Raw genomic sequence first — 14,563 nt, 5'->3', positions numbered from 1 at the left:
TCACAATACAATCGGCATGGCTCAGGTGATAGCATGACTGTGTCCCAACCACAAGATTGTGGTTTCATTCCTCAAGCCATCGGTCACTATTTCTTAATGCACTACCAGAGATGGGTGGGCCCTTTAGCCTATTTTGCCGGTCCGTCCTCCGCCCGCAACTTGGCACACTTCCATTGTCGTCCCTCTGTCCTTATTGATAAAAGAATCCTCCGCCGCCACCATCCATCCTTGACCTTTTAAAGCGCTCCTATCCTTGGATTTCACAATTTTTTTCCGATTCACATCCACTCACCGTAATCTCCAGACTACAAAATACACTTGTTTAAAAGCGGCAAAGGATACATTTAGCAATAAAAACTGATTTGAACACACATTATCTGCATTAGACAAATTTTTGTGGGTCTCCACATTATCATCTTATATGTTTATTTTGGCTCTCAATTGCTTCTTCACACAGCCACGCGCATGCGTCTCTCTCTCTCTCTCTCTCTCTCTCACACTCTCTCTCTCGACTAATGTCCTACCTTCGTTTGTTCTTTTTAAAACCCATCTCATCGTCCGTCTGGGACGGAATGCCGTCTCTGTAAACTACTTACTATGAAAGTAAAATTGACTCAAAAATGTTTCTTGGAAAATGTACCAGTGAATTTCTGAGTGAAAAAAAAATTATAGATTTTTCAAGTGAATTGCGCCAATTTTTTTCTCAGTGTAACATGTACTCTCAAATTTGACACTTTTTAGACTTGGACCAAATCTTCAGAGTAAAATGTACACTCAGAAATTTACGGTGTATGTTATAATAACATGAGTTTGGATTGAGCCAAAGACTGCACCTGAACATTAAAGATTCTACAATATATAGTTTACGTCCTTATTAAAACTCAACCTTAAAAAAACAATCCAGTGTCCCCTTTCACGGTGACAGTGAACCTTCAAAATCAAAATATCTATCTTGACACAAATCATGAAACACTGTTTGCAAAGAGAAGATCTCTAGTCTTTTGACTAGCATCATCCCGGACATCACAGAGACACAGCATTGTCTTTTGATTAATTACAACACTGACTTTATGTTCATCAACTGCAGGTTCTTCATCTAACGTGTTCCCCTCCATTCCCTGCGATTCAACTGTGCGCAGAACCTAAGAAATGAATCTGGTCCATTCATCGGGAGTTCAAGACTCAATTAGTGATTAGCAAACAGCATTGTCTCCTGGGGGCCTCCTTTGCAGCTTTCATCCTCCCATAACCAAGACAAGGGATCTCCAAGCAAAGAGAATAACATATGAGGTCGTAATGCTCCTGGATTTGCCTCATGCACACTCTCTAATAGATCAAAAAATAAATAAACTTCATCTGGTTGATTAGAAAAATGTAACAAACAGTGGTGTGATCTCACACAAAATCATACGCGATTAAGCGACTGAGACGTCTGAAGTATGCATACTTGTCCTAACATTCAAAATCACGTCTATTGTTTCACAGGAGCACCCAGAATTAAAAACCGAAAAGCTTTCTGGAAAGAAAATCAGTGTTGTTGGTTTTTTGACGACTCGCAACTCGAGGGTGCAGCTGCAATTGTTGACTCATCATTGCATTAATTGTCTTCACAGTGGCTTCATTTCTAATTGACTCAATTAGGCTGTAATTAAAACGCTGCCATAGCTAAACAGAGGCAGTGGGGGTGGAAGGAGCCAGTGGGCAGGAAGAGGAAGCCAGCGATTCTTTGGGCTCAGGCCAAAGATATACAGAAGCAGTGGAAATTGGAGGAAAAGAGGTTTCACTTTGTTTTTTAGCATCATCGTGCTGTTATTTGGTCTGTTTTATGTTATTTAGAGAGCTATTGTGAGTTGTTTAGTGGTCTGCCTTAGTGTCAAGAGGTTCTCAGTTTGAATCTTGTCTTAGGCCCCATTTCACCTGGGACCAGCAGTGTTGAAATTTGAGAGCCACAAAGCAGACATTAAGTCGAACTGAGGTTCAAGTTGCAGTTTCTTGACCAGGGAGCTTCACAATTCGTGCACCAGGTTTCATTTACATTTCATATGAGGGTCGATCATTTTGTGCATATTTGTGTTTGCCGCGCTACTTCTTTTTTGTCCCATACAACAAAATATATTGCTTTGTATAAACATGAACATGCAGTGGATATAAAAAGTCTACACACCCCTGTTCAAGATTTTTGCCATACAAAAAAAAAGGAAAGAAATTTCTAAACTTATTCCACCATTCAAGATTTAATGATTTCATGTTTTCCAGAGGGAAACTACTTAGTTGTAAGGAACTATTTTACCAATGATCACACAGCTACTAAACAGCCGCTATTTATATTGACTTTATTTTAATATTTTTCATCAAACAACACCAGACAAAACAGCCTTGAATTAAAGCTAGGCGTGTGCCCGTGTGTGCGTGTGGGTATCCGCAGGAAAGAGACCAAAAGCTGATAGTGTTCCATTGTCATTTTACAGCCTTCAAAGTCCATACAGACCATCTGTGCATTAAAGTGGTCGAGTTCAAGCAGAGCTTTTAAATGAATTTAATGTCTTTGGGAGAGCCATAACCTTCGTATTGTTGTACCCCCAAAGGCCTGTCAGACCAAGGCGGGAGGTCTCTTAATGCACCAAGCAGATGACAAGGATACAGAGTTCAAACACACCATGGAGTAACTTCATCTGCAGGAAGTCGCCCCCCAGTTATTCCTCTACTTTCGGTCTACTTTGTCCTCTTCTTTCGAAACAAAGTGTGGGGATGTCAAAAAAAAAACTCATTAAAAATAATGGCCTCCACCTGCTTGTTTTATTTGTTCCCCCTTTCTTTCCCATCATCTCCTGCTTGCCTTTCTAATGAACGACTTGGAAAAGGCTGGAGGACACTTGCTACCTCAGCACACACAGCATGTTCAAGCTTATACCACACGTACAAAAAAAAAAAGGACAAACTGTACATTTTACAAAATATTGATTCCCCAGGAACTTTGTTGTTTAACATCGGAGCATTATATGGCCAACTTAATTCAGACAGCATGAGGTCGATTCCAGTTGACTGAGCGTAGGTGTGAATAATTGCCTGCCTCTGTGTGCCATCTAATTGACTTGCCACCATACCAGAGTGAAATCTGGATTTCACTCACAGTATTTGCAGCTACCTGGAGTCACTGAACAAGACAAATACTAATTGAAAATTAGTGAATCGAGGGATGATGGAGTGATAGTCTGCAGTGACGCAGACTCCACATTGTTGTGTCGTGATGACGAAAGAGCGGAGTTGAAAGGCAAAGGTCTGGAGTCTATCCCAGCTGTCTTTGGGCAGTAGGCGAGGTACACCTTGAACTGGTTGCCAGTCAATTGCAGGGCACACAAAGAAGAACGACCATCCATCCTCACACTCATACCTAGGGGCAATTTCGAGCTTCCAATAAACCTGACATGCATGTTTTTGGAATGTGGGAGGAAACCGGAGTACCCGGAGGAAACCCACGTAGGCACGGGGAGAACATGAAAACTCCACACAGAAAGGCCAGAATCGGAATCGAACCCACAACCACTGCACTGTGAGGCCATCGTGCTAATCAGTCATCCACTGTGCCGCTCCCTTCATTCCGACTATCAAAAAAAAAAAAAAATCAGATACAGGTCACATATGGGCAAAATAATCCGGTTTAGGTTGCATTTGCCTGCAGTCTGAACGTAGCAACATCTCCTGGGAATACCTTGGCATCGCCCAGGAAAAGCTGGACAAAATGGCCAGGGAGATAGGAGTCTGGTTTTCCCTGCTTAAACGAAAGAAGATGGATGGATGGACTGACAGACTGACATGTCGCGCTTTCAAGGCACCACGTCATGTAAACAGAATTTAAACAGCGGGTTTGTTTGTCGACCTGTTCACGACCATTCTTGTTTGTGTGCGTCTTTAAGCTTTGCCTTTCAAAAATGGAGGCAGGAAATGCACACACACATCCATCATCTGCTTACCGGTGTAACACTCAACACCTCCCTCCAACCCCGCATCACCCGAACTCCTTACACCCATCCACCCACATGTCTGCAAACTCATAAATCACGAACGTCTAGACCTTAACGGGGAAATAAAACGCCCCACCATATGTCTAAATCATCAAAATGAGCCTGTCTGGGAAATCCATGTACAATTCTTTCAAAGTAATATATGAATGTAAGGTATTTTAACAGATTATTTGTAACAGCTCCCAGTGGTCGTATTAGCTGAAGCGCATACAGGAACCTATTAGTGTAGTGTCTCCATAACTTTACAAGACAGCCAACAAAAGTAAGCTTTGTTGTCTATATAATTAATATCTGCGGGAAAAAAAAAATCAATGTTTGACCATACATTCATGTTTGTGACATTCACACACTACAAACGAGATATTAAAAACCGACGATGACAGCAGAATAAGATTTTTTTTTTTTAATATAACATGTTGACATAGGGACTCAAAATGGATGATTTACAAAAATAAAATAAATAAATCTGAATCCAAGACAGAGAGGATTTTTCAAAAGATTAAGGGAAAATATGAGGCCACAATCTCCTAATAAAGACAGAGAGAAAACAATAAAAGATTTAAGCAGGAGCCAAAAGCGGCAAAAGGAGGCAGTATTTCAACAATATCTAATCTCCGCAAGGGTGCTCGGCTACTATCGACCCAGATAATGCTGCAGTCTGTGTCATGCGATTCAGGGCAAAAGGTAAGCAGGAAATCAAAACAATGCAATTCTCTTTGAGGATAGGATGGAGAGAAAACTGATACATTGTCTATGCCAGCAGAGCAATGGACTCCTTTATTGATGCTCCTGTGAAACAAAGCATACCCCAATAAACAAATCCGAGTTTTAGTTTGTGGTCCTCCTGTAATGACTTAATCGGAAGCAAAATAAACACACACTTGTTTTTAAATCAGTCCTCATCGGAAAAAATAAAAATGAAAAATAAATAAATAAATATATATATATATATATATATATATATATATATATATATATATATATAAATATATAAATTCAGCAACAAGCTTCAAAATAATGTTGATAGTCTCTCGTTAATTAGGAGAGTTTTATCTCGTCATTACCGTAACGAGCCCTTATCACGTACTGTACTTAACTGTTCTGTTACTTTAGGAATGCAAAGCCTCATCCGCCTTTAGCGTTTCTGCGTGGAAGTAAAAAGCAGAATGGACCATGTGTTAAATGACAGAATCAAGGTGTAGGTCACAAGAGGAAGCATCCATTTAAATGGAACTGTTTCTACCTCAGCGGAATGGCACCGTAATGCGCATTTAAGTGTGTGGGTGGAGGTTTATTCTGTAAGTATGCAAGCAATTTTGCTGAAAAGCAGATGGGATCACCACAATAAAGCTATTCAAGAACTTCATTCGTGCTGATTGTAACAAAAAAAATTAAAAGTTTCTTCAAATAAAGCAATGAGTGCAGAATTGTTTTTTAATATATTTGATGCTTTTGATTTGAAACTAGATAACAGCCAAGAACATCGCAAAGCAGGGCCTCATGTGTATTTTCTCTCGACTTTCTTCTATTCTGTTTTAATTACTAAACCAATTACAAAAACAACTTCTCCCGTCTGCCATGTGACTTAGCAGTGCCAAAAAGCAAGAAGCCGCGCTCAACCTTAATTATTATAAAGTATCTGTATACATTTGGTATCGAATCGATATCAACGTGCAGTATTGCATCACACGTCTGTCAACTGAAGGTCTTTCAACAAATCCTAATTTTCAGATTTGTGCCATTCGAACTCACAACTTCAAACACAGAAAAAGCCGGGCTAGTCCAATTCAAACTGGACAGCTCAATTCAAACACAGCAGAGTGACCCACTGAGATGTCACCACTTTCCCTGGAGCAGGATCAGCAATCGGAAGGGAGGACAAGGGATAAGATTTTGTTAGCTGGCTGTGCGAGAATGGTCCAGGCCAAGTTGTTTTTCAACTGGGCGGAGACAGAATATTCAGAATATTGTGGAATTGCACTACAGGATTTCAAAATATATCCAAAAATGCGCCCTATTTGACAAGAAAAAAAATGTAACACCATGCCATAAAAATCAGCCACTTTCAACCTCACTGTCCCCATGAGACTACTTTTTTCTGATGGACCAGACCGGGTCAACTTCTGGAGACGAGAGGAGTGTACTTGGAATGTATGGGGTTGCTTGACCGACAATCAAATGACTCCATGGCAGGAAAAACGATTGAGAACCAACCATTTTAAGAAAACTGCAATTTGAGCTTTTTGTTCATACTGAGGACTTTGCCATACGTGTACGACTTTTTCCCCCATTATTTATTATCACTTAATACAAACATTTGACATTGTAATATGTCAGAGAAGGTGATATATATATGTATATATGTATATATGTATATATATATATGTATATATGTATATATGTATATATATATATATATATATATATATGTATATATATATATATATATATATATATATATATATATATATATACACACACACATGTATATATGTATATATATATATATATATATATATATATAAAGCGTTTCAAAATTCTAATGAAATGCCGGTACAAGAAAACGGTGAATATCCAACATGCAGAGGGATTACAGCTGTCACCTGTCTTTTTCAGTGACAGGAATATTGATTATTTAACAATTACAGCAGCATTACTATTCTGTGCAGGTCGCATTCGGGTACATTCCCGCATAAAGTACAATAAAATCCAGTCACAGAAATTCGGCAGTGCCATTTGTACGTGTATACGCATGAAATCCGGCTTGCAGAGCTTTTGACGAAAATTAAAAGAACACTCAACAGTATAACGGTTCTGAAATTCATGTTTGTTAAAGCCTGGAGTTTACATAAATCCACATAACCTTTGAACTCGACTAATATAAAAGCTGAAATTACTGTGTGGAAAGGATACAAACAACGAGAGAGGTTTTTGCTGTAAAACTTCCAAAATTACATGAAGAATTCCTTGTCAATTTGGACAACAGATTCTCTTGGGTCCTTCAGACACGATATCACACACACGCGTGAACACGCACGCAGACATGCCCAATTGTATTTGGGCCATTTTTGTGCCTCAAAGTAACTCCAAATGATACATAACATTATTGACCGCCTGTCGAGAATTTCCTCATCCCGGCCAAGGTCTTAGATCTGTCTCGCTTATTAATTCCAGAGTGGCTAACAGGCATGTCCGTGTATGCCTGTACGTGGGTGTGTGTGCTTGCATGCCTGCGTACACGTGTGTCGTGCATTTGTGTGCATACACGCATTCTTGCATGTGTGTGTTCGTGTATGTGTTGTGTATTCAGGTTTTGGTTCTGTTCCCACCGTCACTCATAAGCACATCTTGTGGCTTGGGGATCAAAACACAGGCACCAAAAAAAGAGAACCGCTGTTTGGGAGTTCGCTTGAGATAAAAGGAGACAACATCCTGGGGAACTTGTCAGGTATTGGTCCCCATATCGGAACAAAATTGTGTTGAATAGAGTGAACTATAACACACAAGGCAAGCACCTGATGCCAAGTTTATTGTGTATTGTATTGCCCTTGTAGTGGTTCAAAAAAGATTATAAAGCATAATAGGTTGGATTGCTCTCATGCAAAAATCGCTCATCTCTTGGAATGTGAAAATGTCGACCAAAGTGATTTAGCCAAAGACCTCAGTTTTCAAACCGGAATAAAAAAAGCTGCTTGATTTTGATTTTCCCCTGGAGAAATTTTGCAAATGACAACTGAGTTATCCAATCGAGAGGGTGCCAACTGGTTCCATTTAAATAACCTAAAACTTTAACATTGGGAAGCTGACTGTTTCCAAGAAATGTCTTGTGGTGGCATGTGCACTATTGTCTAGTCAATGTGTACACAGACAGGACCAAAGTCTTCCTACACGAGGAGGTATTTGAGGTGTCATCAGCATAATGACTCCTGACCTAATCAAAGAAATTCTACGTGTACAAATGACATTATTGATCTCGGTCAACTCATGTTGAGCACACATTGAGCATGAAAACACAGTACGTGTGAAGGAAGTCCCAAATGAAGTGTAGGCTAATTATGTATGCACGGAAAGTCGCCTGCTTAAAAAACAAAACAAAAAAAAAACAGACTGAGCCACTGAATTATATTGAGATGGCAGAAGCTGGTAAGGCCACGTGCGGGCATGAATGTGAAGCAGACCAGGACATTAATCTAACACCAGCCAACAAAGTTGAACATGTCCTGGTCAAGGCATGCTATCGCCGCACTTAATCACATACAAAAGAGACCTTGTAAAGCACAGGTGTCAAACTCAAGGCCCGGGGGCCACATTTGGCCCACAAGCTCATTTTATGTGGCTCACGAAGGACAAATCATACAGGTCAAATTCCTGTTTCTAGCACATATACTTCACTTTTAACAACATTTATTTGTCACCAATCCTCCCCCTTTAAAATGAATTGAAAATTTGTTGAATTACTTACTGGCTTCTGATATCAAAACTGGCTGTCCATCAATTTGTTGTATTTGGTTACGTCATCACAGCCCTATCAGGGAAACCATAACTACAATGTGGCCCGTCCACAAAAATGAGTTTGATGCCCGTGTTATAAAAAAAGGGACTAGGTCCCGAAAAGTGCAATATGTTGATGTTGGCTTGTGCACTGCAGAATGTTTTAGTCTTTACCCAGCAACACCGCTGATCCCCAAAGTGTGAACTGGATATTCTCCCAGATGGAAAAATAATCGTGCCTTCTGGAAGACAAACGGTACCTCTTTGCACGAGCAGGCGCCATGACCCATTGTTGGGTTTTAGACTCCCTCAATGCCCACGCAAAACTATGTTTTGCAAAGTTTCCCCATGTCAATACATCCACAAGGCTGTGTAACCACACGACTACTTTGTTGACGGTGTGAAACATAACGGAAACTGAGATGGATCAGCAATTTCTTTTGACATGGCGTAAGAGTCCATCGTGATCAATAAAGTTTTATTTGATGCAAGTTCAGTGAGTAGTACTCTTTTAGTACCGGTGTGTGTGCAAAGGGGAAAAGAAACTTGTGGGCAGCATTCCAGTGAAGCCCTTCATGAGCATACGGTCCCCTCGACACATTGAAACCAGAACGTGTGTGTGTGTGTGTGTCTTAGCATTATTCCTGCCCCCAACTGACAGTTTTAGGTTAAACAATGTTATTATTAAAGCCCTCCCAGACCGTCGCGCTTCCCTCTATTGTCACCCTTACAGTCAATAAATCAAGTGTCCAAAGTGTGTGGCTACGTATATCCCCTATGGTACTTCTGTGCATGCTTGTGTCAAGCCCCTGAAGCGATAGTTCGTTCTCAGGAACACATGAAGGTGACATGCAGCTTGGAGTGTGTGTGTTTGTGAGCATGTCTGTGTCTATTTGTTTGTCAATGTGTCCCTTTTTGTCTGATGATAATATATTTGACATCCGACCTATAATTCATCAAAAGCCCAGTATGCCCTCCAAGCGGGTGAGGGAAATAGCTCGGGAGACTGCTGACAATCGCCCATGAATCTGCAGTTGAGGTTGTTGCTTATTTTAATCCCACCTGGAACATGAAGCATAAAGTGGACGTCTGTGTTAATAGTTGGTCATCGATGCAGGCAGTTTGTTATGCGCGGCGGTGACGTGACATCTTTAGTCGACGTCTTCATGAAATGAGACAATACAACGAAATATTTCGACCTCCTCCTACTCCTACACACAGGACTATATTTACTTCTGTAAACATTGGGCCATGTGACGTCCGCGTTGTTGATGCATGTCAATCAAGGACGTGTTGTGGTCACATTAGAAGTCACATTTGCTTTTGGAATATGAAATGAGGACAGATCGGATTTGAGCAAAAATTTGAATTGGGCCTTACTTCAGGAAAACGGGCGCAAACTTGATTGCTCATGTCAAAAGATTGCAACACAGTTCATTTTGCACATAAAAGCATATACAAATACATTTAGCATAACGCAATGAGGTTAATCACATCTGAGATGAGTTGCGATGGCTGACTATGTGGTTACATTTGAAAGGCAATTGCAAACCAGCTCACAAAGTCGCACCAGTGAAGCACAAGCAAAGCAAGGGGAGGGAGTTAGGAGCACTTTTCCGTTCACATAAATATTTTTGCAAAGCCACAAACAAAACTGACGACGCACTTGTTCAGCTATAACATTTGGGGAATTCTAAATGATGAAGCGAGTCAGTTACAAGTAATGTAATGTAACTAAAAAAAAAAACACAATTCTGATTTTATAATACAGGTCCCATAACCACATTTTGTAAATTTAGAAAGAGCATTAAAAAGTGGGAGTACTAACTCACATTGAAGAAAAACAACTTACCTGTCCTCAATTTTTTTACCACAAGTCACACTAAGTTGATAAAGCCCCATTACTATTAGACTGGACACAATTGTTTCAGGCACAACTGCATTTGATTGCCATTCTGAACATGTAAAAGGATACAAGGCAGCAACAATCATATCGAGACTGTTTGTGATTGTAGTGACACCCCCTGCTGGACCGAAGACTTCACTACCACAAAGAAAGAAAGAAAGCTCACTTCCAGCAAGTGTACGCCTGTCATTCAATTTTATTTCAAGCCAGGCTTCAACAGGATGAAGTTTAAGACACACCATCCAGAGCTCTCTCCCTACAAAAATAATATGTTTCCCATACTGTAGGTCTCACAGTGGGAAGAAAGTCTAGACGGGCTGTCTCCCAACCAGGATTGTCCCAGACCGGCCAAAAAGAAAGAGATACATATACTGTGCAAAATGCCGACAACACGGGCGGAGACACAAAAGCGCCATTGTGTGCCCACAGCGAAACAATACAGCTGAGCAATGAGGAGAAAAAGCAAAGGGATCAATAGAGAATTGCAATTAGCCCACATTGGCAGGAGCAGTGCCAGATTAGACACAGGATGTCGATTCCATTTCCTGCACTATCGGCTTGAAAACTTGCTGGGCTGGCAGTGTAATTGGAGCAACAAACGTAGCCGCTTAAGACACCGTGGTGTGATTGTGACAATGTATACTGTTAGATTAATCGATGCGAGGGGGTGAGTGGGCCACCATACAATGAGATTTATACCGGACACGATGACTCACACACAAGCATTCGACTATAAGACTAAATTCAACAAAAGGTTGAACAAACGCCAATAATCAACATGATCAGCGCTGGTTTTAAATATATATATATATATATATTTCTTTTCAATGATGCAAGTGCAGGGATGGATTTCTTTTGGACCGTATTCAAATGAAACACGTTCCTTACCTATAGGTATGGCCTGGCCTTGTAGTATATCCCTTGGAATCAGGATGGAGTAGAAGCTTTGTGAGAAGCCGGGTCGGCAGGGACTTTCCGATGAATGCTGGCCGTTATTCACCTGAAAGGAATTGAACAGCGTGAGACACTTACAATTATGGCATATTCTTTTTTTTTTTTTCTATTTTCCAGAGGCTGAACCAAATGCATCAGGTAATTGGTGGCCACAAAGACTCAATGGTGGTGTTAACGATATGGTCTTGAGAAGAGACATTTCAATTAAGACCATAAACAAATGCGGTCCCTGCTCTGCTCTGGTGATTTAATGTGTGAGAGTGCACATGTGTAAAAAGAGCATGCAGGCAGAAAAAGCGGTTCAGGGAAGTTGACAATGCATTTGTCTCGACGCACACATTTTACGTGGAGACAAATCCTATTCAGTATGTGTAAATTAAACGATATGGCCCAGCATTAAAGCCACTGAATGTGCGTATAGGCACATTTCGTGTCAAGGAGGCTGAATAAGACATGGCGTTTATGCGAGAGCATCCAGGGTGGAGACTGGGGAGGAATAACGGATGAACACGTCGTTTTCTAATCACATATACAGGATGATTTCTTGGAAATAAACGACCGACGAGAAAGCTACTGCATAAGAATCAACTTGACTTTTTAATGCCCTGCGCCAACACGATCGTTTCAATAATGTGACGAGGTTGAAGTTGGGCAAAGTGTGTGCGATTATAAATCGTCTTAACTACTACAAGAGTAAGACACAAGATTGAGTGTGACTGTGAACCAAAACAACGATTGCGCCGCGCAAATGCGCCGCGTTAGAGCTCTACTTGTGCCGTTTCATTGCCGAGAGCAGAAACTTAGATGGTGATCAATTAGAACATCACATCATCTCTAATCTATTTCATTTGTCGTCTTGTACACTGAAAATGATTTGTGAGCTGGTTGACAAGTCATATAGCACTTGTTAGAAATCCGCGCCAATGCAGACGCGCGGAGAATCCTCCGACTCGCGCCAACATTCCATGCGGGGTTGGACGCTTTGAAACGGCACCAAATAACATTGCAACGCTCCTTGGAAAAAGAGTCACTCAGCGAAATAAGAACAGATCTCACCCGGAATGTGTCGAGAAGAAGGGCTGCTGTCAGGACCAGAGCCAGGTCAGTCCTCATCGCGGCGGACGAAGCGAGCGACAGCCGCAGCAGCCTAGGCGAGCAACCACAAAGAGAAAAGGGAGAGCCCTAAATCTTCTCCCCGAATTGTGCAACGTCTCCTTGTCCGTCAGACTGTGCCGGGATCGTTCCGTGTTTGTGGGAGCGCAGCAGCTCCGGAGTTTGCGCGACTCTTGTGTGCAGGTGAGCGCTTCACTCGGCACCGAGGCGCAGTCAGCGTCAGCCTGCGAGGCTCCCTCACAACCCGCCAGACACACGCGCACACACACACACACACACGCACCTCCCTCCGAACACATGCACTTAAAGCAACTCCGCCAGCCACACTACCCCTGCAATACCTTTTTTTTTTTTTTTTTTTTTGTATCCATCTCACTTTTCATCAGTAGGTCTACTTCTGCAGGCTTTTGGCAAATGAGACTCATCCAACAAAGTCCTTTAAAGGAAATTGAGTGTGGTTAGGCAATTACAATTGGGTTTTAGCAATTTGCAGGGGATTCTGAATGCCTAAAAATGAAACAAACACTTATGGCATTATTGTCTGTCTGTCTGTCTATCTATCTAAGTATACAGTATGTAATTGTCTATTCATGTCACTTAAAGAGTCATCTAAAGCTCACTTGGCTCATTAGTGAACTGACATGATCAAGAGGAGCCACAAAATATATAATTATATGCTCATTTATGTTTAAAGGATGACAGTGTTGCCGATGCTTTTCAGTTGCTTTATTTCCGCAAGCGCTAAGAGAATGTACTTGTATTCAGGAGCTGCTATAAGCCGCAGCTCACACATAATCACACAACATGTTGACTGCCTGTTTAAGCCAACCTTCAAGCTTATATGGCACTCGTATACCCTTTCATTCGCAATGCTCCTTGTATCACTTCTCTCTACCTTTACGCTTCCATCTCATAGATGTCACATATTTATGATAAAGTAATCAAAGAGCAATTTTAACTTAATTCAACCATGTCAAATTATTTAGAAACATGATGGGAAGTGTGTGGCTTCACCATGAATAAAGCAACTGAAGAGGCAAATGTGCCGTCCTTGAAACACAAAGGAGGCCACATGAATACCTAAAATAAATCAATACATCACAATATTGTAATTTACAATACAAGTTGTGTCACAACCTATTTAACTATCAATATGTAGTTGTCCGTAATACTATATTTTATTAAATTTCAATGTATCACTGACCCAGCAATATAATAGTTCCTAAATTAATTTCACTAAAAAACACATTAAAGGGGAAGTCAAGTCAAGTCAAAAATGTTCTGGACAAAAATATGTTCTTTACAGCCCCACTAGTGTAAACACTGTATTCTGAATAATAATACATGCATAAGTCATCCGTTTTTATCCATCTCAGGGGGTGGCCATTTTGTCAATTTCGTCTACTGAAAATGACATCACAATTACTCAGGGCTTAGGCAGTGGCCAATCACGGCTCAGCTTGTGAAGGTCACATCAAACTCTTTTTTTTTCATGTTTGCAGTCCTATTTTAAAAACTGGCTCGCGGCCACTGATGTTGTTTATTAATATTTCACTTAGCATGTTATTATCAATGACGTTTGTGATTATGTTGTCAATTACAGTTGCACAATGACAACTAATCCTGCAGGGTCTGCTAATTCTGGGATAAATAAGGCTATAGACTGTACGGGTAAATACTTGTGTTGTTTTATGACACAGACCATTTCATATCCGTTCATCCCAAAGTTCATTCCTCATTCAAAAATGATTTACATTGCCGATATAGCAATGGTTCTGTAAATTGATTGATTTTAATGTTTTGGAAATTGACAAATAAGCTTCTGCTGTAAAAACGCATAATTGATATTTTGTGTCCAGAGTTGATGGTGTTCTTATATTTGTCATAATAATTACATCTATTTTTTAAGTTAAGAAGTATTTTGCCGGACCCATGTCAAGTTCTGTGTTTTTTTTCATACTTTTTGTGGATACTTTCTTTCCTTTTCCTTTTAAGAGCATCAGCGTAATCTTCGTGTATGAAAATTCTACCCCTCACTTTTTTTTTTTTTTTTTACATTGACTGATTCGTCCTTGAA

At 40.5% G+C, this 14,563-nt stretch overlaps 1 protein-coding gene across 2 annotated transcripts in view; it reads right to left on the bottom strand.

Moving 5' to 3' along the window:
• Nucleotides 1–14,563, bottom strand: part of LOC148339765 (cadherin-4-like) — a 217,385-nt gene that overhangs the window by 189,390 nt on the left and 13,432 nt on the right. The window contains exons 3-4 of one of the 2 annotated variants that reach the window (XM_088290445.1): nucleotides 12,430–12,520; nucleotides 11,308–11,419 (exon numbers count right to left, since the gene is read on the bottom strand). In XM_088290445.1, coding sequence (XP_088146571.1) covers nucleotides 11,308–11,419; nucleotides 12,430–12,486 — 169 coding nt within the window. In that variant the 5' untranslated portion in view covers nucleotides 12,487–12,520. Of the gene's footprint in view, nucleotides 1–11,307; nucleotides 11,420–12,429; nucleotides 12,772–14,563 lie in introns of those variants that run through there. The other variant, XM_088290446.1, reaches the window with a different exon arrangement.

Source organism: Idiotropiscis lumnitzeri, chromosome 3 (genome assembly GCF_059441095.1).
Source record: "Idiotropiscis lumnitzeri isolate Australia: NSW breed Sydney's pygmy pipehorse chromosome 3, RoL_Ilum_1.0, whole genome shotgun sequence".
NCBI lineage: Eukaryota > Metazoa > Chordata > Actinopteri > Syngnathiformes > Syngnathidae > Idiotropiscis > Idiotropiscis lumnitzeri.
This window is presented reverse-complemented; position numbering and strand designations above follow the sequence as displayed.